General features: G+C 48.2%; 1 protein-coding gene across 3 annotated transcripts in view; it reads left to right on the top strand.

Annotated features, from left to right (window-relative positions):
* The window catches only part of LOC147709849 (NACHT, LRR and PYD domains-containing protein 3-like), a 242,536-nt gene that overhangs the window by 95,306 nt on the left and 121,289 nt on the right, over nt 1-25,941 (top strand). For all 3 annotated transcript variants that reach the window (XM_086928304.1, XM_086928306.1, XM_086928305.1), the window contains one exon: nt 2,511-2,681. In XM_086928304.1, the coding sequence (XP_086784430.1) occupies nt 2,511-2,681 (171 nt within the window). The remainder of the gene's footprint in view (nt 1-2,510; nt 2,682-25,941) is intronic.

Here is a 25,941-nt window from a genome sequence, read left to right as displayed (position 1 = left end):
CAGTGCCTCTGCTTGTTGTAGTTCCTGCCTCAGTGCCTCTGCTTGTTGTATTTCCCGCCTCAGTGCCTCTGCTTGTTGTAGTTCCTGCCTCATTGCCTCTCCTTGTTGTATTTCCCGCCTCAGTGCCTCTGCTTGTTGTATTTCCCACCTTAGTGCCTCTCTTTGTTGCATTTCCCCTCTCAGTGCCTCTCCTTGTTGTATTTCCCGCCTCAGTGCCTCTCATTGTTGTATTTCCCACCTCAGTGCCTCTGCTTGTTGTAATTCCTGCCTCAGTGCCTCTGCTTGTTGTATTTCCCGCCTCTGTGCCTCTGCTTGTTGTATTTCCCCTCTCAGTGCCTCTCCTTGTTGTATTTCCTGCCTCATTGCCTCTCATTGTTGTATTTCCCGCCTCAGTGCCTCTGCTTGTTGTAATTCCCGCCTCAGTGCCTCTGCTTGTTGTATTTCCCGCCTTAGTGCCTCTCTTTGTTGTATTTCCCCTCTCAGTGCCTCTCCTTGTTGTATTTCCCGCCTCAGTGCCTCTCATTGTTGTATTTCCCGCCTCAGTGCCTCTGCTTGTTGTAGTTCCTGCCTCATTGCCTCTTCTTTTTGTATTTCCCGCCTCAGTGCCTCTGCTTGTTTTATTTCCTGCCTCAGTGCCTCTCCTTGTTGTATTTCCCACCTCAGTGCCCCTGCTTGTTGTAGTTCCTGCCTCAGTGCTTCTGCTTGTTGTATTTCCCACCTCAGTGCCTCTGCTTGTTGTAGTTCCTGCCTCAGTGCTTCTGCTTGTTGTATTTCCCGTCTCAGTGCCTCTGCTTGCTGTAGTTCCTGCCTCAGTGCTTCTGCTTGTTGTATTTCCCGTCTCAGTGCCTGTGCTTGCTGTAGTTCCTGCCTCAGTGCTTCTGCTTGTTGTATTTCCCACCTCAGTGCCTCTGCTTGTTGTAGTTCCTGCCTCAGTGCTTCTGCTTGTTGTATTTCCCACCTCAGTTCCTCTGCTTGTTGTATTTCGCGCCTCATTGCCTCTCATTGTTGTATTTCCCGCCTCAGTGCCTCTGCTTGTTGTAGTTCCTGCCTCAGTGCCTCTCCTTGTTGTATTTCCCGCCTTAGTGCCTCTCTTAGTTGTATTTCCCGCCTCAGTGCCTCTCCTTGTTGTATTTCCCGCCCCAGTGCCTCTGCTTGTTTTATTTCCTGCCTCAGTGCCTCTCCTTGTTGTATTTCCCACCTCAGTGCCTCTGCTTGTTGTAGTTCCTGCCTCAGTGCTTCTGCTTGTTGTATTTCCCACCTCAGTGCCTCTGCTTGTTGTATTTCCCACCTCATTGCCTCTCCTTGTTGTATTTCCCACCTCATTGCCTCTTCTTGTTGTATTTCCCGCCTCAGTGCTTCTGCTTGTTTCATTTCCTGCCTCAGTTCCTCTCCTTGTTGTATTTCCCGCCTTAGTGCCTCTCTTTTTTGTATTTCCCCTCTCAGTGCCTCTCCTTGTTGTATTTCCCGCCTCAGTGTCTCTGCTTGTTGTAGTTCCTGCCTCAGTGCCTCTTCTTGTTGTATTTCCCGCCTCAGTTCCTCTCCTTGTTGTATTTCCCGCCTCAGGGCCTCTCCTTGTTGTAGTTCCTGCCTCAGGGCCTCTACTTGTTGTATTTCCCGCCTCAGTGCCTCTCCTTGTTGTATTTCCCGCCTCAGTGCCTCTGGTTGTTTTATTTCCTGCCTCAGTGCCTCTCCTTGTTGTATTTCCCACCTCAGTGCCTCTGCTTGTTGTAGTTCCTGCCTCAGTGCCTCTGCTTGTTTTATTTCCTGCCTCATTGCCTCTCCTTGTTGTATTTCCCGCCTCAGTGCCTCTGCTTGTTTCATTTCCTGCCTCAGTTCCTCTCTTTGTTGTATTTCCCACCTCAGTGCCTCTCTTTTTTGTATTTCCCCTCTCAGTGCCTCTCCTTGTTGTATTTCCCACCTCAGTGTCTCTGCTTGTTGTATTTCCCGCCTCAGTGTCTCTGCTTGTTGTATTTCCCACCTCAGTGTCTCTGCTTGTTGTATTTCCCGCCTCAGGGCCTCTCCTTGTTGTAGTTCCTGCCTCAGTGCTTCTGCTTGTTGTATTTCCCGCCTCAATTCCTCTCCTTGTTGTATTTCCCACCTCAGTGCCGCTGCTTGTTGTATTTCCCGCCTCAGTTCCTCTCCTTGTTGTATTTCCCGCCTCAGTGCCTCTCCTTGTTGTAGTTCCTGCCTCAGTGCTTCTGCTTGTTGTATTTCCCGCCTCAGTGCCTCTTCTTGTTGTATTTCCCGCCTCATTGCCTCTTCTTGTTGTATTTCCCGCCTCAGTGCCTCTGCGTGTTGTATTTCCCGCCTCAGTGCCTCTCCTTGTTGTATTTCCCACCTCAGTGCCTCTGCTTGTTGTAGTTCCTGCCTCAGTGCTTCTGCTTGTTGTATTTCCCGCCTCAGTGCCTCCGCTTGTTTTATTTCCAGCCTCAGTGCCTCTCCTTGTTGTATTTCCCGCCTCAGTGCCTCTGCTAGTTGTATTTCCTACCTCAGTGCCTCTTTCTTTTCAGGATGTGGGGCTGCAGCCTCACAGATGCTTGCTGTGACCACCTGGCCTTGGTTTTGCGTATGAACCAGAACCTTTTCGAATTGGACCTTGGGAATAACAAACTGGGGGATTCTGGAGTGAGGCTGCTGTGTGAAGGGCTGAAACATCCCAGCTGCAAACTACAGAAGCTCGTGTGAGTAGATGTCACTTTAAAGTGCACTTATTTCCCTCACCTCTGACCTTTAGGACAATGGTGTGCCCCAAACTCTGGGCTCCTCAAACCTTTTATTGATGTGGCTCCCTTTGGCTTTGGTAATGACCCTATGGCCTCCATGTTGAACTGTTGTAAGTGGGATGTGATCGCTCTATTAAGGAAGATTCACTGGACTTTGTAAGAGGGGACTCCTCTCCTCTCCCAACCTTAAGGCCTTTTGTTGTGGTCTGGAGCTGTGAGCTGGAATGCAAAGGTTGAGGGCTGGAATGGGAATGTTGAGAGCTTGAAGGGGAATGCTGAGGGTGGGAATGGGAATGTTTGGGCTGGAATGGGAATGATGAGAGCTTTAATGGGATTGTTGAGGGCTGGATTGGGAATGTCAAGGGCTGGAATGGGGATGTTGGAGCTGGAATGAGAGTGCTGAGGACTGGAATACGAATGTTGAGTGTAAGAATGGGATTGCCGAGGGCTGGAATGCGAATGGTGAGAAATAGAATGGAAATATTGAGGCTAGAATAGGAATATTGAGCCCGAAATGGGAATGTTCTGGCTCGAATGGGAAAATTGGGGAGAGGATGTGGCCTAACAGCTAGGGCTGTCAATCTCAAATCTTGGGAACTGGGTTCAAGTCTCGGCAACGACACTCAACATACTGAGATTCTGGGCAAATCACTTAATCTCCTCATGCCTAAAAAAAATGAATGTGTCCCTATGTAACGTAACGGGTGCTCATGTAGAGTGCTCTGATACCTGAGACCTTTGGGTCAAGTTTGTGCTATATAAAACTATATATAGTGAAAGGTTGCCAGAGTTCCTGGCTTGTCAGTTGAGAGGAGTCCTGGGACCCTGGCAGAGGACCGCTGTGCGCTGTCTACCCTGTGAATAATAAAAGAATAATAAAATTCATTACTTTTTATGTGGGAGGATTACATAATAATTCGGCGATAAGGGAGCACATTGCGCATGGAGCACACTCTCACACATGAATCCATATATTTGAGCATCTAAAGAATCTGAGAGTTTCTACGCGTTGAGTCGTTGAAGATATTATGCGCTTATCAACTAAATCTTACTATAGATAACTGTTTTTTTAAACTAAACAAGCTTTGGCAAAGTCACTAGATCGCGCCTTTGGGACCTATTAGCTTTGGCGATTGATTTTGGCAGGACTGTACATCATCGGGACACACATGGGCAGAATCTTTTAAATAAGAGACACTGACAAAGAAAATAGCTGACGCATAGGCAAGACGTGATGGCTTTGCCAATGCTTGCTGTAAATAGTGAGCCTGATCTTCATAGAATTGAACACAAAGAGTGAAAATACTTGCTGGACCAGCCATATTCAAAGCTTTGCCTTGTAGGATGCGTGCAGATTTGGACAACAGATCCATTTACCCACTGAGTTATCCCTCAGCTGCACTGCCTTTAGAAAATAAAGAAAGGTGTGCCTCTTTCAGGGTCGGACCGTTCATAGCGGGCACCTGGCACATTCCCCCTTTGGGCCGCCAGGGTGGGGGCCGTTTTTGTTACCAATACCAGTTTTATCAGCCCCCTGTAACTATAAAACAGCAGCAGTGTTTTCCACGTGCACCCGTCCCCCCCTCCTCCACGGCCAGCATGACTGAATTGCCACTTCCGGTTTGCGTTCCCAGTTCGGCCATGGCCTCATTTCTGATCAGATTGGTTTGACCGTGTTCTACAGAGACCGAGTGTGACTCAGGGAAAGCATGGGACCCATTGCCCTGTGCGACAAGTAAACACAACCCTCTCTAGGCGCATGAGCCCAGATTACTGAGTGTACACTGGAGATGGCAAGCCTTGATGTGCTGGGTCCGGGCACCCTGCGGTTACACACACAGGGGGACTGCCCAGTGCCTATGACAACTCATGACACACGTGCACGCAGCATCTTCCATGAAACCCCAAACGCAGCAATGAAAGCAGGCGCGGTGCGTCTATTGGGGCGTGGGGGCTCCCGCCCGCCTGCAGCCGCCCGCAGCTCCCCCGCGGCGTTAAGTAAACGGAATCAGTTCAGTTTACTTAAGTTCAAAGTAAAGACGCCAAGGCAGGCGGGACTCGGGAGAACTGACATTCCAATCATGTCAGTCAGCATGACATCACATCGCCCACCCCCTTCAGAGTCTGAAGCGGGGTGGCGTCATGTTGACTGATATGATGATGTCATGTCACCAGGGCAAGCAACACAAGTGGGGATGGAGGGTGAATCAAAGATTAGCTAGCATTCGTGCCAAGAATTTTCAATTCTATTAAGGACACGGAGGCTTCGGATTATGCTTCTCTTTCTTTTATTTGCTACCCACAGCAGCCAATGAAAATCGTTTTGTATGCAAATAATACTACATTTCCTATGATGTGTGTCCATACATCACATCCTGTATAGCCCTATAAGAGCCACTGTTTCCTGTTTCTCCTCCTCTTTCTTTGCTCAAACCTTAACGATCAATAACATTAATAATTTCAGTCCAAAAATAAGGAACACGAGTCGACTCCCAACAATCATCCTCCGATGTGGAAGAACCATATCCAAACTGGAAAGTTTATGTCTTCTAAACCAGAAGTACCCCTGCTCCGTCTTCTTTTCCCCAACCTGAAAGGAATGAGACAGGGAAAACCCGTAACCTCTGTTTATACAGAATATCAAGTACATGCGGGTGGGTAATTATGACCAACATTGTAATAAAACCGGGTGGGATAATCCTCGCCTCCGTGTCCTTAATAGAATTGAAAATTCTTGGCGCGAATGCTAGCTAATTTTTGATTCTATTACAGGACCGGAGGCTTCGGATTATGCTAGTTTAACGCTTATCCAACACAACTACAGACATATCACCCACCAGTTTATAATAAACTGTTTAAATATAGACTGAGAAAATCAATCAGTTGATCTTGAAATGTCCTGAATATTGGAACTCATCAACAATATTGAGAGGTATGGTCCCACGAACAGACTGTGTCACAAACATTTGGTTATGAATACCGTATTCTGGCATTAACTGCCTTAACCACCGGCTATAATAGCTGCAGACACATATGTCAAAGGTTTCTGCAATGTTAATAATAATGATATCAAATAACTATTTCAAAACCTCAGGTAGTAAACTGAGGACCACCCTTGTAAGCCTTAAGACATGGAAAACACACATAAATTGCATCATTTTGAAAACTTAATGTGAACCGACATTGACCAGATGTAATCTTGACATTAAACATAATGAAAACTTCCTGAAATAGATACTGTACCTGTAAAATCGAGAACCTGTCATGCCGTAGAAACACCGAGGGGTGGAAGGGCCTCGTAACACAGCCTGACAATAGTTGATTCCTTGTCAACATATCATAATTTGGCCACTTTCAAATAAGGAAAAAACGAGAGAACCTCCCACAGAGAGGCCTGGATTATTCTGGACTGGGGTGTTATGCTGCCCATTACCTTTCAATAACTACCAGAAAAAACAGCGCAAGCCCACAAACTTGCCTCTATTTGAGGATGACTTGCAAGACGGCCGAAACGGCTGCTGTGAAGTGAACGCTACTCAAATCCGAATGACATGATATCTGATAAAACATTCACAAAGTAGAAAAATTCAGCCCTCACAGAGAGGACGAGTTGTGTACGTACCAACAAATGCGACCTTCCGATGTCGAAAAAGTATTGTTTGAATGGAAGACCCAAGGTTGTTAAATAAACACCAGCAGCGTGTCCGAAAACCCGGCAATTTGCCGTTAATGCCGGAAAAAACCTTATATCATAAAGAAAAACAATATTTGAAATATACCACCTGGGGAACTGTACTTACAGCATGGACATGCTTCGAACCCTGACCCTGTGCCACCAAAGGCACAATACTACCCTTTGAGCTATAGCTCCTTATTATATCAAAGGACAACTGACCCGATGTACCATGAGTGCTTCTGCAAGAGAGCCCAGGAATATTGTAACGGGTCACGGAGGACTCTGAGCAGGAGGCCACCGTCTCCGGAGTACCGGAAAAAACTAAATGAAGACTTCCATGTGAGGGTCGCAAAGATTGCTTCTGCTAATCGGTGCAAAATTTGTGTCCCCTTCTCTGCAAATGGGATGGAACAGAGGAAACATAGTTCAGATCCACCAACAGTCGTGAGAGAAGGTATACCTCTCTTTCCCAATTGATCCGATCTCCAGCGGAAGCGGCTACAACTGACGAATCAGTCCTGCCACTAAAAGGTCTGTGGAACCAGAACCCGAAAATGCTTACAACCACTGAATGGCCTTCGGGTGAATCTGCCACCCGTTGCCATCTGGAGATACCAGAAGTACCAGTCCGCCTCTGCGCTCTTTTGCTATGGATGTACTCTGCAATGGCCTGTGTGGGAAAGACCCGAAATGACTGGAGGAAAGGAATAACTATTTGATAGACGATGCTAAGTGCACCACTACTCAGACAACCGCCCGAAGGGGAACCGTCTGCATGCATAACATCAGAATGGGCTCCGTAGGAGCTCCCTAATTTGGAGTGTGTAAGACCTAGCTGAGCTGTGTAGGACTGAGATAACCCTGGAAGTTATAGCCGGAATAGGCCATTACATATTGTAACCCCGAGGGCAAATTGTTATCTGAAGAAGAAATCTGACGTCTGGAAAGGTGAGATGCTAAGGCCTATGTCTGTGTTAAGACAACATACACATACATATATATATTACCTACTGGCGGTCGCCAGTAGGTAGTTATAGTTAGGATTGGCTACCATAGGAAATTCCGAACATTCTATTGGGAATAACTTTGGCGCCGATTGAGGGATCTGCCTGTGATTTTCCTTAAAATGGTCTCGCTGCGGTCCGCTCCTTCCCTGAAAGTTTCGGGGGAATTCGTGAAGTGGGGGATGAGAAAAAAAGGGGGTCCCAAAACGTGTTTTCTCCATGTTAATTTCCATAGGACGGTCTGACAAGTCTACAGCCCGAACCACTGAACGGAATTACGCCAAACTTGGCAAAATTGTAGGGACTGGTACGCAGATGTGCCTTTGCTATGTTTGGTGAAAATTGCTTCAGTGGTTTTTACGAAAATTAACTTCTAAAACACATATATATCTATAGGCTCGCTGCGGGCGCTCACCGGTGCGCGTACCGGGGAGCGCACCCGGAGCGCTACGGGAGTGCGCAAGCAGAAAGCTGATTGGCTGTCGGGTGTCTGTCAACATTCTAAACAGTCCGGAGAGTCTGCCATCTTGTGTCTCGGTAGAATCGAGACACAAGAGGTGAAAAAAGAAAGGGGGATATAATTAAAAGGGGGCAGAGTAGACACCCCCTGACCCCCTAGGTTTTCTGAGAAGGGCCTAGAAGGACCTTGAAGGGCTAAAAAACTTTTTTATTTTTTTTATTTTCGTGGGGTATGCGCTGGCGGCGCTCCCCGGTACGCTCTCCGGTACGCGCACCCTGAGTGCACCACGGGGAAAAACAGTTTAAAAGAAAAGAGTAAAAAAATAATGTTGAGTGTTTAGAGGAAAGTGATGCATTGCTGGTGTGTGTCACAAAAATGATGCAACTCCAGCAATGCATCCTTTCACATGGGGCCAGTCCATGTGAAAGGGCCTGCGTCAGTCTTACGGCTGCTGTTAAGCAGGCGCAAGATTTGGGCGCAACAGCGTCATAAAAGTGACGCAGTGAAATCTCATAGATTTCACTGCGTCACCTCTACGACCCTTTCTTGCGTCAATACACCCCTTTTGCATACATTACACCTGACGAAGGTATAATGTGGCGCAGGGGTTTACAAAGTGACGCATCTATCTAGATGCGTCACTTTGTAAATATGACTGAACAAGGTGCATTTTTTACAGCACTGGTGCATCACAAAAAGTGATACACCGGTGGCGTAAAAGTGACGCATGGCCTCATAAATGAGGTCTTCAGTCTTCTACTCATGCGTCATATTTAATATATGACGCATTATGTCGCAAGTACTTACAGATACGTCAGTATTTCAGACGTATCTGTAAGCGCAAAAGTGATGCATTGCTGGAGTGTGTCACAAAAGTGACACAACTCCAGCAATGCATCCTTTCACATGGGGCAAGTCCCATGTGAAAGGGCCTGCATCTGTCTTACGCCTGCTGTGAGACAGGCGTAAGATTTTGACACAACGGTGTCCTAAAAGTGACGCAGTGAAATCTCATAGATTTCACTGCGTCACCTCTACGACCCTTTCTTGCGTCAATACGCCCCTTTTGCACACATTACACCTGACATAGGTATAATGTGGCGCAGGGGTTTACAAAGTGACGCATCTACCTAGATGCGTCACTTTGTAAATATGACTGAACAAGGTGCATTTTTTACAGCACTGGTGCGTCACCAAAAGTGATACACCGGTGGCGTAAAAGTGACGCATGGCCTCATAAATGAGGCCTTCAGTCTTCTACTCATGCGTCATATTTAATTTATGACGCATTATGTCGCAGGTACTTACAGATACGTCAGTATTTCAGACGTGTCTGTAAGCGCAAAAGCGATGCATTGCTGGAGTGTGTCACAAAAGTGACACAACTCCAGCAATGCATCCTTTCACATGGGGCAAGTCCCATGTGAAAGGGCCTGCATCAGTCTTACGCCTGCTGTGAGACAGGCGCAAGATTTTGACACAACATTGTCCTAAAAGTGACGCAGTGAAATATCATAGATTTCACTGCGTCACCTCTACGACCCTTTCTTGCGTCAATACGCCCCTTTTGTATACATTACACCTGACGTAGGTATAATGTGGCGCAGGGGTTTACAAAGTGATGCATCTACCTAGATGCGTCACTTTGTAAATATGATTGAACAAGGTGCATTTTTTACAGCAGTGGTGCGTCACAAAAAGTGATACACCGGTGGTGTAAAAGTGACGCATGGCCTCATAAATGAGGCCTTCAGTCTTCTACTCATGCGTCATATTTAATTTATGACGCATTATGTCGCAAGTACTTACAGATACGTCAGTATTTCAGATGTATCTGTAAGCGCAAAAGTGATGCATTGCTGGAGTGTGTCACAAAAGTGACACAACTCCAGCAATGCATCCTTTCACATGGGGCCAGGCCCATGTTAAAGGACCTGCGTCGGTGTTACGCCTGCTGTGAGGCAGGTGCAAAAATGAAGTCTTCAGTCTTCTACTCTTATTTTTTCTTTCACTTTCTCTGTTTCTTCACTGCCTTACTTACCTGGTCTCACACTTACTTGTCTTTATCCAGTCTGTATCTCCACTCTTTCCAAAACATCACTGCTCTTTCCTTACCCTTCCACACCCCCGTTCCTTTACTACATTTTCTTCGCATATCCACATTCCCCATGTTCACTCTCCTTCTCCTCACTCTCCTTCCCCACACTCACCTTCTTTCAGTCCCCCTACTTCACTTCCCTTCTCCTCTCGTCCCTTTCTGTGCTTCCTTACTCATTTTCCTCTCCTTTATAAATGAACTCCACTTCACTTACTCTTTTTCATTTTTTTAAGAACATAGCTCTTTGATGAGAATTGGAGGTAGTTCTGAAAATAACTTTTTTTTTCTTCTTTTTTCCTTTTTTAGAACAAAAACAAAAACAGGGAATGGGAAACTGCTCAACAGGAGCTAAATGAAATAACTAATTTAGGGCTGGGAACGGCAGCGAAGATTCTCCAATGCTCGAACCATGAGCAGAACACTTTGTTCCCCATAGTAAAGTAGCTGATCACAGTCTCTGCATTTATTAACGACTTTATTTAAAGCAGGCTGAATGTTTGGAATCAGCTCTTGCGATCGCCCCCTCACTGAAGACGTTGCTCCTCCGGTTGAAGTAGAAGCCCCATCACTGGGAACCTCTCGTGCAGAGCCCTGACACTCTCCTGGGCAAAGTTCTGGGGGTGCCTCCTCTCGACATGACGAATCATTGTGGAGTTTCCAAAAGAATATTTCTTGGTGGGGTCACCCCGTGACAGGACAGTGTGACAAATCCTGCACTCCACTTTTGGAGCATTTACTTTTTTCTGGTCATTTGGAATGGAAAAAACTTCCATATGAAGTGTTCTTTTATTTTCGGCTGAGGAACCTCTTCATCAAGAAATTAATTTGTGTCATCTTCACTACTGGATGGTCTGGCAGCCATGGTAATCCAAGATATTAAACCAACAAAGATCCGACAGCAAAAAGGCAGGTCTTGCAGTCACAAAAGTGAAAGAAGAAGTGAAGGAAATGGGTGGGGATTTCATTCTTTGTAAAATAAAATGTTAGCAACCAATGAAAAGAGTTATTTTAAGGTCACATGACTTGACGCGCTTACGCTTCGCGCTCCGAAGCGCTTCCGGGGGCGTTTACGCGACGCGAACGTAGGTGCTTCCGGGGGCGCTTACGCGGCGTGCCTAAGTGACGTTTCGATAGCTTCACGGAAATGCAAAATCATTTTCATTTCGTAAATCAAAAATACTGATTTTATAAGTATGGTACTAAATGTCTGCCATTATTATTTACTTTTCATACATATTTTTTTTTTACGAACGCAGAAATAGCGCTGTTGGTGCGCTCTCGGGATAGCTTACCGGTGCGCGCACCTTGAGCGCACCGAGAAAAAATGTAAAAAAAATATATATAGATTTAACAAATGTTTTCTTAAAAAATATATATAATTAATTGTTGTAAAAAACAGCTAACAAAAAAAATAATTGTAGGTTACAAAGTCGATATACAAATAAATTAGCTTTTAAAAAAACTATGAAATTCACTGAAAAAACCATAGGTTTCACAAACGTTATAGTTAGGAATTAGCTTTTAAAAACCTTGAAATTCACTAAAAAAACATAGGTTTCAGAATCGTTATAGTTAGGAATTAGCTTTTAAAAAACCTTTGAAATTCACTGAAAAAACCATAGGTTTCACACTCGTTATAGCTAGGAAGTAGCATTTAAAAAACCTTTGAAATTCACGGAAAAAAACATAGGTTTCATACTCGTTATAGCTAGGAATTAGCATTTAAAAAACCTTTGAAATTCACTGAAAAAACCATAGGTTTCACACCAGTTATAGTTAGCTGAACAGTTTACTCATACAAAACCATTGAAATTTCCATGTTATAGTTAGTTGGACTCACTATAACTCGCGCGCCCGCAATCCACTGCTGATGATGTCACATATTACATCATTCATGACATGGTCGGTGACATCACTGATGACATCACTGATGACATCTCAAATGACATCACTGATGACATCACTGATGACATCATCCAGTGAATGTGTGTTCCTGTAAAGTTAAAATGTGTCTAACATATTGAAGAATGAGTGTATGTATGAGTGTCTGGATGAAGGATTTAGTAGGTGCGTGACTGACTGTATGAGTGAGTGATTAAATGTGTCTAACTGAATGCATTGGTTAGTGACTAAACTGTCTGAATGTATGCATCAGTATGTCTGTTGTTGTGTAAGCTGCTGCATGTGTTGATCAGTTGCTATATGAGTGGCTATATGGGTTATTGATTGGTTGTCTAAGTATTTGAATGTGAGGGTGAGTGTGTGTGTGGGTGGCTGTGAGTTGTGTGACTCTGTGCATAGATGTGTGACCAGTTGATTCACTTGGTATATGGGTTCAAGAGTGCCTATAGAAACAGCTGTATGGGCGGTTGACTGTTTGCATGGGTGTGTTGCAGAGTGAATGGATATATCAGTGCTACATGTACATGTAGGTACATATATAAAACACAGTGCATGTGAGAGTTGGCATATATAAATGACTAAACATCAGAGCCTGTGATTGCGTAAGTGACTGTATGGATCAATGTGTACTTGTATTAGTGATTGTAAAAGAGAGTAAGTATGTGTTAGTATATGTTTGAATAAGTAAGGTTCAGTGTGTATAAGTTTGTAGTTGATGAAATGGGAGTGTGATTGATTCTTTGCATAACTGACTAGGTGTTTGAGTAACTTTGTGGATGAGTGTCAGCATGTAAGTGTCTGTATAGGTGTATGAGTGGATATGATAGTGTTGTATTGATGAGTGTCTGTATGTATGAGTGATTGTATGGGTGAATGAGTGGATTTGTGTGTTGACCTAGGAATCAGTGAGTGCGTATGTAGTTACTGCTATTGGTGTGTCAATAATTACAGGAATAGTAGTTTGTATTTAACACTGGGTGTATCAAAGGTTAGATTAGAGTGTGAGGAGGTGCATCGATTATCACATGGATGATGTCATCAGTGATGTCATCAGAGATGTCATCAGTGATGTCATCAGTGATGTCACTGACCATGTCATGAATGATGTAATATGTGACATCATCAGCAGTGGATTGCGGGCGCGTGAGTTATAGTGAGTCCAACTAACTATAACGTGGAAATTTCAATGGTTTTGTATGAGTAAACTGTTCAGCTACCTATAACTGGTGTGAAACCTATGGTTTTTTCAGTGAATATACATATATATATATATACACACACACACACACAAACACACACAAACACACATATACATGCACACATATACATACACCTACATCCCGCCAAACATGATTGGGAGGATGCCCTGTTCCCTTGAGGTAGCAATCACCTATTGAGTAATCTAGTGAGCACTAGAGAGTTGAAGGGAGCCAGGAAGAAAAATATCATCAACCATCAGCTCCGTCATCAGAACAGTCGCTAATGACGCTAAGGAAAAAACTGGCGACAACTAGACGCCCTCCTGAATGCTACATGGTAAAAATATTTGGAATATGAGGGAAAGTAAGTGATAAACCAGTAGGAATCCCTAAACGGTCCGTAAAGGACCGACATTATGAAAGACCCTCCTAATTCCAGAGGGTGTGACCAAACACTAAAGACGTCTACATAATATAGATGTGACCAGTGACGAAGCTGTCGCATAGGGACTCCGTCGCCCAGGGCCAGCGCATTCCGAAAGTCAAAGTTGTCCATCTTTAGGAAAGGAGTTGCGTCTCTTGGAAGAGATGGCGCAGACGGTTTCATACAAACGCCTATCGCTGTTTGTGTCTGGCTATGAGCAGGAGTCTGTCCTCGCATCCTTGCCAGGTCTGGGAAAACCCTTTCTGTGATTTTTTACAACTAGCAAGAAAAAAAGGAGATCAACGTCGACGGCGGGCGACTCTTCCACCGTAACCAGGGTATCTGACCGCAGCGCCTAACTGTCAACTATTGTGCCCTTGTCTAAGCCCCGTCGAACACGCGCGCGGATGCCCCAATATCCGTCGTGTTGAGTGAGGTAGGGAGAAAAATCATGCCCAAGGATTTGTGATTTAAGAATGATGATGGGCGTCAATCAAGTTTTGGCATCCCGAGCTAGGGACTGTCATATCTGGGGCCCAGTTGACCTACTCAAGGACCTGAAGAACCAGAGCATCAACCGAGTTATGTTAGGAGACTAGACCACATCCTCCTTATCTATCTCACCCATGCATTGCCAAAGGGTGTCCGCATTCAATATTGTAGTGCAAAGCACAGCGTAATGGAGGAGTAGAGCGGGAGCCAACCCTGTGCGCACTAAAATAGGAAAATACTAATGCATTAGCTCCTCTGAAAAGCTGTAGTCAAATTATTCCAGCCTTAAGGGCGTCAGAGTCATACTGAAATACTAGGAGCGTGCGCGCACTCCAAGGGCCAGCCTATTCTTACAGCTGGGAAGGCGTACCAGGAAAAAACTGCTCCATGTGAAGCACAAGGTATTATGAACCCCGAAGCAAGCAGGGGACGCGTGCGACGTGCGCAGTCCAAAACGGCCGAAATGTAGCCCAATTTGGGATACGCACATCGGAGCGTTATGACTCCATAACCGCACTCGGCTACTAGGGAAAGCCTTTGGCGGGGAAGCGCGAGACCGCGCAGTGATCAGCAAAACCCTATGGAAGTAACCGGAGTAATGTTAATTCAGAAAACCATAATCACTGAAACACATGATTTGAACACCTAAATTTTGAGTAATAATGTAGACCTTAACCACTGTCTCACAGTGACTCTCATTTAATGCTGCCAACGACAGCACAACATCTCCGCCCCCGTGGGAGCAACCTTATTCTGGGCCAGAGTGGCATAACCTTGACATTATCCTAAAATCCCACCTTAATCTGACCATCAGTAAACTTATGAATACCGGGATGATTGAAGCTATGTATTTTACCATTGCTGATGCTGCGGCGGTAATCCTTGCCGGTATTCTAGTCTACAACCCGCCTACGGCTTCGACCCTCTCTTTAACTACATTAATTCACCTGACGGCTGATCTCTCCCTTAAACATCCACACTTTATAGTACTTGGAGATTTTAATCTCCACGTGGACAATCTACTCTGTACGCAGGCCAATCACCTGTTAGAAACTATGCAAAGCTTGAATTTGCTTCAACTAGTTAAAGGTCCAACACATATAGCTGGGCATACACTTGACCTAATTTTTTCTAACTTCTCGAATATCACGGTTCATCCTCCCCTCCCTCTTACCTGGTCAGATCACCATCTCGTTCCTTTTGATCTAGAGCTAACTTTTGGACCTAGACCTACTGCCCTTGGTAAAGAGATGGGAAGAAAATGGCATAAAGTTACCTGGTCGACTTTAGACCCCTTACTCAGCTATCAACCTGACCCTTTGTCTAGTAACATTGATGAAAATGTGTCCAAACTTAACTCCGCGTTGCTCCTTGCCATTGATTCCATCTCCCCTCTTCAACCTATTACTTCTGCTAGAACCCGACCCTCTGCCCCATGGTTCTCCCCGGCCCTCCGTGAGGAAAAAAGCCGCTGCAAAATACTAGAACGCAAGTGGCGACAGAATTATGACCTTGAGTCTAAAACGATCTATAAGACCGCTCTAAAAAAGTTCCTTAAACTAAAAAAAGCTACTATAAGAGACTTCTTCTCTCTACAAATTTCCAATGCTAAGAATTCTTCAAAAACCCTCTTTAGCATTGTTAAGGACTTTGCCAACCCTCCCGCCAGGGCCTCTCAGAACCCCTCTAGCCAGGCACTATGCAATGGCCTGTCCGATTATTTCCTAGAGAAAATTGATAAGATCAGAATCTCGTTTCCTACTGATGAGATCCCCCCGGCTCCCCTCGTCAGGGACCCGGAATCTGCATCCTTGCAGTCTTTTAATGAGTTGACTCCTGAGACCGCATTAAAGCTGCTTACTCAGTGCAAATCTGGCTCTCCTTCTGACCCAATCCCTGCCAAGGTCATGGGTGACCTGGCCCCCTTATTGGTCAGACCTTTTCTTTCTATCTGGAATGCCTCCCTTTATCATGGCAAATTTCCGACTGCTTGAAAGGAGGCTCTGCTGGTCCCCATTCTGAAAAAGCCGGACGCTGATCCTGCCAATTTTAGCAACTATCGCCCCATTTCCCTCCTCCCTAAACCTGCAAAAATCTTGGAAAAGGCCGTGCAGCTACAATTGACAGACTACTTAGAAAACAATCTCTTACTGCACGATTCTCAGTCCGGATTTAGAGCGGGTTTCAGTACCGAGACTGCTCTTTTGGAGGTTTCCGAGACAATCCGTGAGTGTGTGGATAGGGGTGAGGAGGCCATGTTGGTCCTCCTCGACCTATCCGCCGCTTTTGACACGGTTTCACATAAGATCCTTCTAGATCGTCTGAGGCAAGCTGGAATTGGTGGCACTGCACTATCCTGGATTGAGTCATTCCTTACGGGAAGATCTCAGAAGGTGGCCCTCAGGCCTTTTAAATCAGAGGGTAAACCCCTTCTTTGTAGTGTCCCACAGGGCTCTGCCCTGAGCCCTCTGTTTTTTAATATCTATCTTGCACCTTTGGCGGGAGTGGTGGAATCTTGCGGGGTCAGGGTGATCTCATACGCTGATGATACTCAGCTGGTATTTTCCTTTAGAGATCACTCTGACTCCACCTTTGCCAACTTCCGCCACTGTCTAGACAACATCTGTGCCTGGATGACCACCAACCACCTTAGGCGTAACACCGATAAGACAGAGGTCTTATTTTTTAACCAGAAAACTCTGTTGTCCCCTAGCCTGTGGTGGCCCACAGTGCTTAACCCCCCGCCTACTCCTGTTCAATCAGCACGCAACCTTGGCTTTCAGTTTGATGATTCCCTTTCCTGTAAAGCCCAAATTAACAAGGTCACTTCAGCTTGCTTTGCGAAACTTCACATGATCAAAAAGATCTTCCCGTATCTCCCCTTAGATGCCCGCAGAACTATCACTCAGGCCCTTATTACATCTCACCTGGATTACGCCAACAGCTTGTACGCTGGTGCCCCTCAATATCTGATTGAACGTCTTCAGATTGTACAAAATGCGGCGGCAAGACTGATTGGCAATATCCCATATCGGCAGTCGGTTGCTTCTCACCGCAAAAAACTACACTGGCTTCCAATTGCAAGCCGCATCCAATTCAAGATCCTCACCCTCGCCTTTCGTGCTCTTAACGGTCTTGGTCCAGGATACTTGAAAAAGCGAGTGGTAGTATCTCAATCAATCAGATCGCTGAGATCTAACAGCTTACGTCTCCTGATTGTGCCACGTTTTCGACGATCCAGAATGGGCGGCAGAGGGTTTGGCGTAATGACTGCCAAACTCTGGAACAGCCTCCCACTTGACCTTAGGTTCTGCCCGTCTGAATCCCTCTTTCGCAGTAAATTAAAAACGTGGCTGTTCTCCAGGTCATGAACTTAGTCCTGAAACTTGTCCTGATCCTTTTCTATACTCCTGATCCCCTGTCTTAGCGCCGGGACACCCCTTCGGGGGTAGCCATGCGCTGTATAAGCTACTTGAATAAATAAAATAAATAAATGACCAAATAGCGTTATCACGCACACACAAGCCAATGCAGTATAAATATTGAGAACAAATAAATAAATCAAAAATCATGCCTAAATTTTAATAAGAATTCAAATTTAAATATAAAGTGGAACGTAACTACAGATTTGTAACTTCGAAAAACACAACCAGGATTAGAACCCTGAGCATTCGGAATAGGAGTCCAAGACCTTGTCCCTAGGCCACATTGACTCAATGATGTCATTAAGCGCATAAACATGAGGGGAGCCTGTGGCCTATAAACCTGTAAATGTAAGCTGCCGAGGGCAGCGCGGTACTTTGTGGCCGGCAGGAAGCGAAAGTAAGCCTGGTCAGGTCACTCGCGGTAAAGTGTTTCACCGCTCCCGGCGGGGAGCGCACTGCATTACTAAACTGCTCCTAGCAGGGGCCTTTTGAGCAATGAATCATTTCCATGACCTTTGGTGTAAGAGAGCATCAGTCGTGTTAATTTATTCACTGCTCCCAGCGGGAGCGCGCCACAACTACAACCACTGCTCCAGGCGGGAGCCTGCCAACGCCCGGAGGCCAACTAATCAAAGCGCGATGCAAACCTGAAAAAGAAGATTACTCGGCAAACAGCGCGATGAGCGCGCAGCCTTAAATAAGAATGGTGGGGGGCAGGGAGGTGGGGGAAGTCACAACTCACGGCGCGATATGCGCATACAAATGCCGAACAGCAAATTAAAAACGTAGCTGGATCTACGTGCAACCATAAGCACAATGACAATCTCAATAATTAACAATCAACGTGCAATAATAGACAAATACATCATCATCATATTATAGATCTTGAGCACTTAACTTCCTGCGTGAGCAGCAAAGAAAGAGGCGGAGAAACAGGAAACAGTGGCCCTTATAGGGCTATACAGGATGTGATGTATGGACAAGCATCATGGGAGATGTAGTTTTATTTGCATACAAAACGATTTTCATTGGCTGCTGTGAGTAGCAAATAAAAGAAAGAGAAGCATAATACGAAGCCTCCGGTCCCGTAATAGAATCTTTCACCCGTGCCCACTCATGCGCACTTGCGTTTGCACTTTTTTGTGCATGCCCATTAGGAGCCCTTTGGGTTCCTAATGGGCGTCTTCCGGGCGAAGAGAAACCTGTGCCCCAAGCGCCAGGATTGGCTGCAAGGGGCTGCCAGTCCCCATTCGTGCGTGACATGAGACGCCAAGGGGTCGGTGAGCAGAGGTGGCGCGGACCCGGACCGGCGGTGACTTAGGTAAGTCTCCCCCCAGCCGCGACTGATAGTTCATCTTTCTGTGTGTTCTCGTTTCCTTGTTTCTCCATCTGCGTTCCTCGATGCAAGTTGCTTATATCTCCTAGCTGTTGTCCCTGTGTGTATCTGACTGTTACCCTGCACCAACGGGGCTTCCCCACCTGCTGCGAGCCTGAGAAAACCGAAACTCGGCAGCAGTCTCTGTGTTTAAGCACAAAATAAGATGTCATCGTCGATCTGAGTCTGTTTGAGTGGGAAGGCTGAGGCCAGGGGTGAAACAGTGAAACTAAAGCAACGCAGGCGGCGCCAGGACGGGCATTTGTTGAGGAGGAGTGACACGTTCCTTCCCACTCTATAAACACTACCACTCTTTGAAGTGCAGAGTGACTCACTCTGCACTTCAAAAAGTGTTAGTAGTGTTTGGAGTGAGAACGTCATCGCAGACTGGTGCAGTGTAACAGCAGACTTGTTAAGGAGCAATTGTTTGCTGCTTCATTACAACACGAAGATAGCTATGTATATCTGTTGCGCTTAGCTCAGCTTAGCTGTGAAATTACTTTAAAAATTCTGTACGGAATGGGCATTTTGTAATAAAAGATTAATGATATACATACCCTGGTTGATTCGTAACAGAACGTTCAAACACACACAAATGAGTTTTAGTGTCTACACATATTGTATTGCATACTTATTTTCAGCATTATGATTTTTGCCAATATACAAACACATTGGCCACCATTTATTTGACTTTAAGCGGAAGCATTTCAAATGGGAATATTGAGTGGATTGAATTACATTTTCATAGTTTGTTATACTCTTGAACGTGTGTGCTAGCGGTTAGAGGTGGGAGTAGAAGACACTGATATTTTTTTACTGCTTATAGCGCAATTCGCTTCAAACAAAACCCATAAAAAGTAATTTGAGAGCAGCTGATTTTATGCCTAACCATGGCACGGCAAAGTGTACCTGCAATGCCCATCAAGGATTTTACTGCAAAGAAATCAATAAAGGAAAAAAGACAGCTGACGCATATCTTGCATCTGGCCACAGTCACTGGCAGTACAGTCTGTCTGGGCTCTGGCCCACAGCCCAGTGCTGGTAACCATGTTGTTATATGACATCCCTTTATTAATGTAATAACTGCACTTTCATAATTGCTTTATTAGCCTTCTTGCTTCTCAAATTGGCTTGAAAATGCACCATTTGCCCACTCATTTTTCAGAACCATCCCGAACCGCCTTTAATTGTTCGGGCTCGTTCGCTACACTCGATCGCTACGGTGCTCTCCCACGGAACGTTTCGCCCCACCACTTTCAAATCTCACCAGCCACCACTGGAAAGAGGCTGCTCACCCACACTCGAGCACAAGGCAGCCCGGGAGCAAGGTTTAGTATTTTGGGCCCCAGGCCCAAATGCTACTAAAATGACTGACACAGACACTGTGTGATACTTGGTTAACTGACCCCGAGCTCGTGTACCCGGGCCCTTTAATTAGCAGGGTCGCGTCACTCGTGACGCCTGTGAGGGATGGGTGTGGGGTGCATGTGTGTCCACTCCTACGAGGGAGTGGCTGGTTTACTCAGTGCCTGCTGAGACACTAGAACGTGTCCAGCAGGACACTACACAAGGCATGGTCGCCAGCCACCGGACACCTTCTTCATATAACCGTATCAGAGCTACTGACGGTGAATGAAATGTTTTGCGATCTGAGCAGCCTTTACTTAATATCCTGGCTGCAAACCAGAAGTAGTGAAAAGAACACTTACTAAAATGTTCAGTATACATATGTCACTGTATGGCCACTGTATGGCCACGGTTTTGCAGGAACCGACACAGAAGAGGCCACTGCCAGGTTCACACTGAGTTTGCACCATGAGAAGTGTCTCTGCTTTGATCTTCAGAGAAACATTTTAGTAACTGGAATTGCTTCCAGGTGTAATTAAAAGACATAGAGTTTAAATCTCACTTCCTGTACAGGGATTTTTGTGAACAAGATCAAAAACGTTGCATGTGCCCCTCTACAGGTTAAAAAACAAGCATTGGCAAAAACCAATAGCTTACCTCAATGCCCGAGCTATTGGCATTGACAATGTGAATGTATTTTAGCCATAGTTAGTCCCCTAACTGATATTACTGTGACAGTGGGCCAAAGCCAATAGATCTAAGATATATAGGGAGTAGAATGTGGTAGAGTACAGGGGCATAGAGTGTTGTGGAATGGTGCAGAGTGGAGTGGCATAAAGGGTTTTGTGCAGAGTGGAGTAGAGTGTTATAGAATCGAGTGGCGTAGAGCTGAGCCGATTGTCATGGAGTGGCATAGAGTGGAGTGGAGTAGTATAGCAAAGTGAAATGGCATAGTGGAGTGAAGTGGTGTAGAGTGCATTGGCGTTGAGTGCATTGGTGTTGAGTGCAGCGTCGTAGAACTGAGTGCAGTGGCATAGAGTAGATTGTGTCAGAGTAGAGTGCAGTGTCGTAGACTGCAGTGGTGCAGAGTAGATTAGAGTGGTTTAGAGTGGACTGGCATAGAGTGGAGCAATGAAGAGTATAGTGGCATAGAGTACATTGGCATAGAGAGCAGTAGAGCAGTCCTGCCCGTCTGCGCCCGTCAGCGTCCCGGAGGCGCACGGAGCGGCAGGCGGGGCTCAACCATCGGTTTAGCTTTCTTCCTTTCCTGGCGCTGCCATGATCTGTTATTCGCCCCAGGAGCTCCGCTCATTTCAAAAGGCCTCCTGTGCCTGTCATAGGGTCTTTCCTGGTCGGTATAGGGGCAAGAGGAAATGTCCGGGCTGCGGCTGGTCCCTGGCTGTTAGACGGACCGGGAGGGTCGGCCGAGATTACGGGGAGAGGTCTCCAGGGAGAGCCGTCTCCAACGACTGTACAGACAAGTAACTTCCCCCCCACAGACGGACGCCACACAAGACTGAAGGTTAACGAGACTTTATATGCAATTCTTAGGTTACGTTGGTATGATACAAGGAGGTCTGGACTCAGGGGTCCCCTCGATTCTAGTCTTTGGTTGAGGAGAGGGGTAGCGGGACAGTCTTTAGTTACAAATGAGTATAAAATAGCTCTCAATCCTCGAGCTCGGCGTTCTAGATGATCGGGCCGTGGAGGAGCCAAGCAGGTCCCGAGATGGACGAAGGAAGGATGACGGTCCGCGGCGGAGCCTGCAGGTCCCGGTGAAAGATGACGGTTACAACGGTCCGCGGCCACGCCAGCAGATCCCGACGACGATGAAGGATGAAGGTTACGACGGCTGTGGCAGCGCCAACAGGCAGGACGATGGTGCACAGGACAGAGCTACGGCAGCGCCAGTAGTCCGTCCAGGATGAGTTCCTCTTTACGTCTCTCGACTCCAAGATACAACTGCCTTCCTGCTCTGGAGCTGCCCCAGTTATAGGGCTGGAGTGCTTTGATGTCCGGACCTTCGCACTTGGAGGTCGGGAGGTCCGGGATGAGGGGGCCCAGACACCCAGCAGGGGGGTGGAGCCAGTGCCCGGGGAGGCGATGGGCGAGCGGCACTTGGCGGGGGAGAGCCATTGACACCTCTTTCTCCTATTGACTTGCCAAGTAGCCCGCTCGCCTCCTGGGTGGATGGTGGTGCCGGGATGTCTGAGGCCTGGCCAGGCCCATGGTTGAGTTCGGCCGGGGGCCAGGTGGCCACGTGGTGGGGTGTCCAAGATGGCGCCCCAGGATGGGCGCGTAGGCTGGCAGTGGATCGGACCCACGAGGTTGACATGCTCGAGGGCAGGGGTCCCTGAGGGGACGGAGGACGTGTAATGGTGGTGTGTGGTACTAGCGTGACCGGGCTCGGGCCTGGTTGAGCCGGGGAGAGCGGCCCTTCATGTGGCCTGTCCAACATGCGTCCCCCCCAGCTGAAGGCGGGGAGAGTTACCCATCCTCTTGGGGACTCTCCTCGTCGAGGCGGAAAAACCGGGACAGGCCATCCGCGTTGGCGTGATCTGGCCCAGGCCGGTGTTCGACTGTGAAGTCCATACCTTGCAAGGAGATGGACCAGCGTAGCAACTTTGGGTTTTCCCCCCGCATATGCATCAGCCACTGCAGGGGTCGGTGGTCGGTCTGCACCCGAAAGTGGGTGCCAAAAAGGTAGGGCCGGAGCTTCTTGAGGGCCCATACCACAGCGAAGGCTTCCCTCTCTATGGTGCTCCAGCGTTGCTCCCGTGGTAGGAGTCTCCGGCTGATGAAGGCCACCGGTTGATCAAGGCCTTCGGTGTTCACTTGTGACAGGACCGCCCCAATGCCCTGGTCGGAGGCGTCCGTCTGGACGACGAACTCCCGGCTGTAGTCTGGAGCCTGGAGCACAGGAGCGGAACACATGGCAGCCTTCAACTGTTCGAATGCCGTTTGACACTCTGGGGTCCAGTTCACTTTCTTGGGCTGATTCTTTGACGTGAGTTCTGTGAGAGGCCCCGCTATGGTACCATAGTCTTTCACGAACCTTCGGTAATAGCCCGTGAGGCCCAGGAAGGCTCGTACCTCGGTTTGGGTGATAGGGGGCTGCCAGTTCTGGATGGCGGCAATTTTCAACTGTAGAGGGGCCACTAGGCCGCTTCCCACCTGGTGTCCGAGGTAGGTCACAGATCCTTGTCCAATTTGACACTTGCTGGCCTTGATCGTGAGGCCAGCTCGCTGAAGGGCTTGCAGCACTGCTCGGAGGTGGTGGAGGTGCTCGGTCCAATGGTGACTGTACACAGCGATGTCGTCTAGGTAGGCGGCGCTGAACCCTTCGAGCCCTGCCAGGACCTGATTGACGAGCCGTTGGAAAGTCGCTGGGGCATTCTTCATGCCGAAGGGCATGACCGTAAAATGGTAGTGGCCATCGGGGGTGGAGAAGGCAGAACGTTCTTGTGCTCGGGGTGTGAGGCTGATCTGCCAATAACCTGCTGTCAGGTCGAAGATGCTGAGGTAGCGGGCAGCTCCCATTCGGTCGACCAGTTCATCCGCCCGGGGGATGGGATGTGCGTCTGTTCTGGTGACTTCATTCAGGCCCCGGTAGTCGACGCAGAACCGTAGTTCTGGTGTGGTTCCGGGGGCGGCTGCTTTGGGGACCAGTACGACCGGGCTGGCCCATGGACTGTCTGAGGGCTCGATGACCCCGAGCGTGAGCATCTTGGCCACCTCCGCCTGGATGCAGGCCCGTACCCGATCAGGTACGCGGTAGGCCCGGTGGCGGATGGGAGGGCTGTCTCCGGTGTCCACATCGTGCACACACCAGGAAGTGACACCTGGGGTGAGGGAGAACAGACTGGCGAACTGTGACAGGAGGGCTTGGCACTCTTGGCGTTGTTCTCTGGTGAGGGTCTCCGAGAGTCGGACCCCATCCACGGAGCCGTCTTGCTCCTGGGTCCGCAGGAGGTCGGGGAGAGGCTCGGAGTCGTCTTCAACCCCATTGTCTGTGGCCATCAGTAGGCTGAGCTCTGTTCGTGCAAAGTGGGGTTTCAGTCTGTTGGTGTGGAGGACTCGGAGTGGGTTCCGGGAGGACTCCATATCGATCAGATAGGTGGCAGGTCCCTTGCGCTCGATTACCTTGAAGGGCCCTGTCCATTTGTCTTGGAGAGCGCATGGCTCCGTGGGGGACATTACCCATACTTGTTGCCCTGGTTCGAATTCGATGGATGAGGCGTTCTGGTCATACCATTTTTTCATGTCCTCTTGACTGGCCTCTAGGTTGGCTTTTGCTAGGTCTCTGAACCGCCGGGACTGGTTTCGGAGGGTGAGGAGGTACCGGAAGACATCTGGAGGGTTCTTGGCCGGAGGCATCTCCCAGCCTTCTTTGATCAGGCTGAGCGGCCCCCGCACTGGGTGCCCGTATAGCAGTTCAAATGGGCTGAAGCCTAGGGATTTCTGTGGGACCTCTCGGTAAGCGAAGAGGAGGCACGGCAGCAGCACATCCCACTGGCGACAGAGGGGCTCTTCCAATCCCCCGATCATCCCTTTTAGCGTGCGGTTGAACCGCTCAACAAGTCCGTTCCCTTGGGGGTGATAGGGGGTCGTGAATCTGTAGGTGACCCCACACTGTTGCCAGAGGGATTTCATGTATTTAGAGATAAAGTTCGTGCCTCGGTCGCTGACGACCTCTCGGGGGAACCCCACACGGGAGAAGATCCCCATCAGGGCCCGGCCGACCACTGGGGCTGTCACGGTCCGGAGAGGAACAGCCTCAGGGTAGCGGGTGGCGTGGTCCACTAGCACCAGAATGAAGCGATGGCCTTGTTTTGTACGCGGGTCCAGGGGGCCCACAATGTCTATTCCGACCCTCTCAAATGGGGTCGTGACTACTGGAAAAGGTTGCAAGGGGGCCTTTAGTTTGCGGCCGCTCTTCCCACTGGCTTGGCACGTGGGGCAAGATCGGCAATGCTGGTGCACATCGTTTCTCATTTTGGGCCAGAAGAAGTGGGTCACTAGGCGACTGTAGGTTTTATCTTGTCCCAGGTGTCCTGCCAGGGGAACATCGTGGGCCAGGTTCAGCAGGAAGGCTCTAAAGCGGAGGGGCACTACTAGTACTCGGTTGGCCCCCAGCTCGGCGATTCTTTGCTCGCTGTACAACAGATCATTGTCCCAGTAGACCCAATGAGTTCCGGAGGTATCTCCTGCGCTTTGGGCGAGCGCTTGCTGGCGGAGTCCCTCGAGGGAGGGACAGGTCTTCTGTTCCTGGCGAAATTGTTCTTGTGTGGGCCCCCCTCTTGGGCCCACTGGTCAAGGTTAGCGAGGTCGGAAGGTTGAGCAGGTTCGAGGGGGGTGTCATGGTCGGTGGTCTCGGCTGGGGCGACCGGAGGCGGTGGCGCCGGCCATTCTGGTTCTTCCGGGGGATGGTTGGCACGGGCGGCCATGGACCGGGTGGTGACGCACGCCCAGTCCGGGACGCCCAACATCCCCAAGTGTTCTTTGCGCTCCACGGCTGCCCACGGGGAGCTCTCCAGGTCATTTCCGAGGAGACAGTCCACGGGGGCGTCGTCTCGGACCGTCACCTTCAACATGCCGGAGACCCCTCCCCACTCAAAGGGGACGCAGGCCATCCGACACAGACTTTCCGAGTTGTCGGCTGATCGCACAGGGCAGAGAATGTTCGGTAGATATTGTTCTGGGGTCACTAGGTGACAGCGGACGGCTGTCACACTGGCCCCGGTGTCCCGAAGGGCTTCGGCCCGTTGTCCATTGATGCTCACCCATTGGCTGTACTTCTGGGTGTTAGCGGGTAG

Source organism: Lissotriton vulgaris, chromosome 6 (genome assembly GCF_964263255.1).
Source record: "Lissotriton vulgaris chromosome 6, aLisVul1.2, whole genome shotgun sequence".
NCBI lineage: Eukaryota > Metazoa > Chordata > Amphibia > Caudata > Salamandridae > Lissotriton > Lissotriton vulgaris.
Note: the sequence above shows the minus strand (reverse complement) of the source record. Positions and strands in the feature narration are given on the sequence as shown.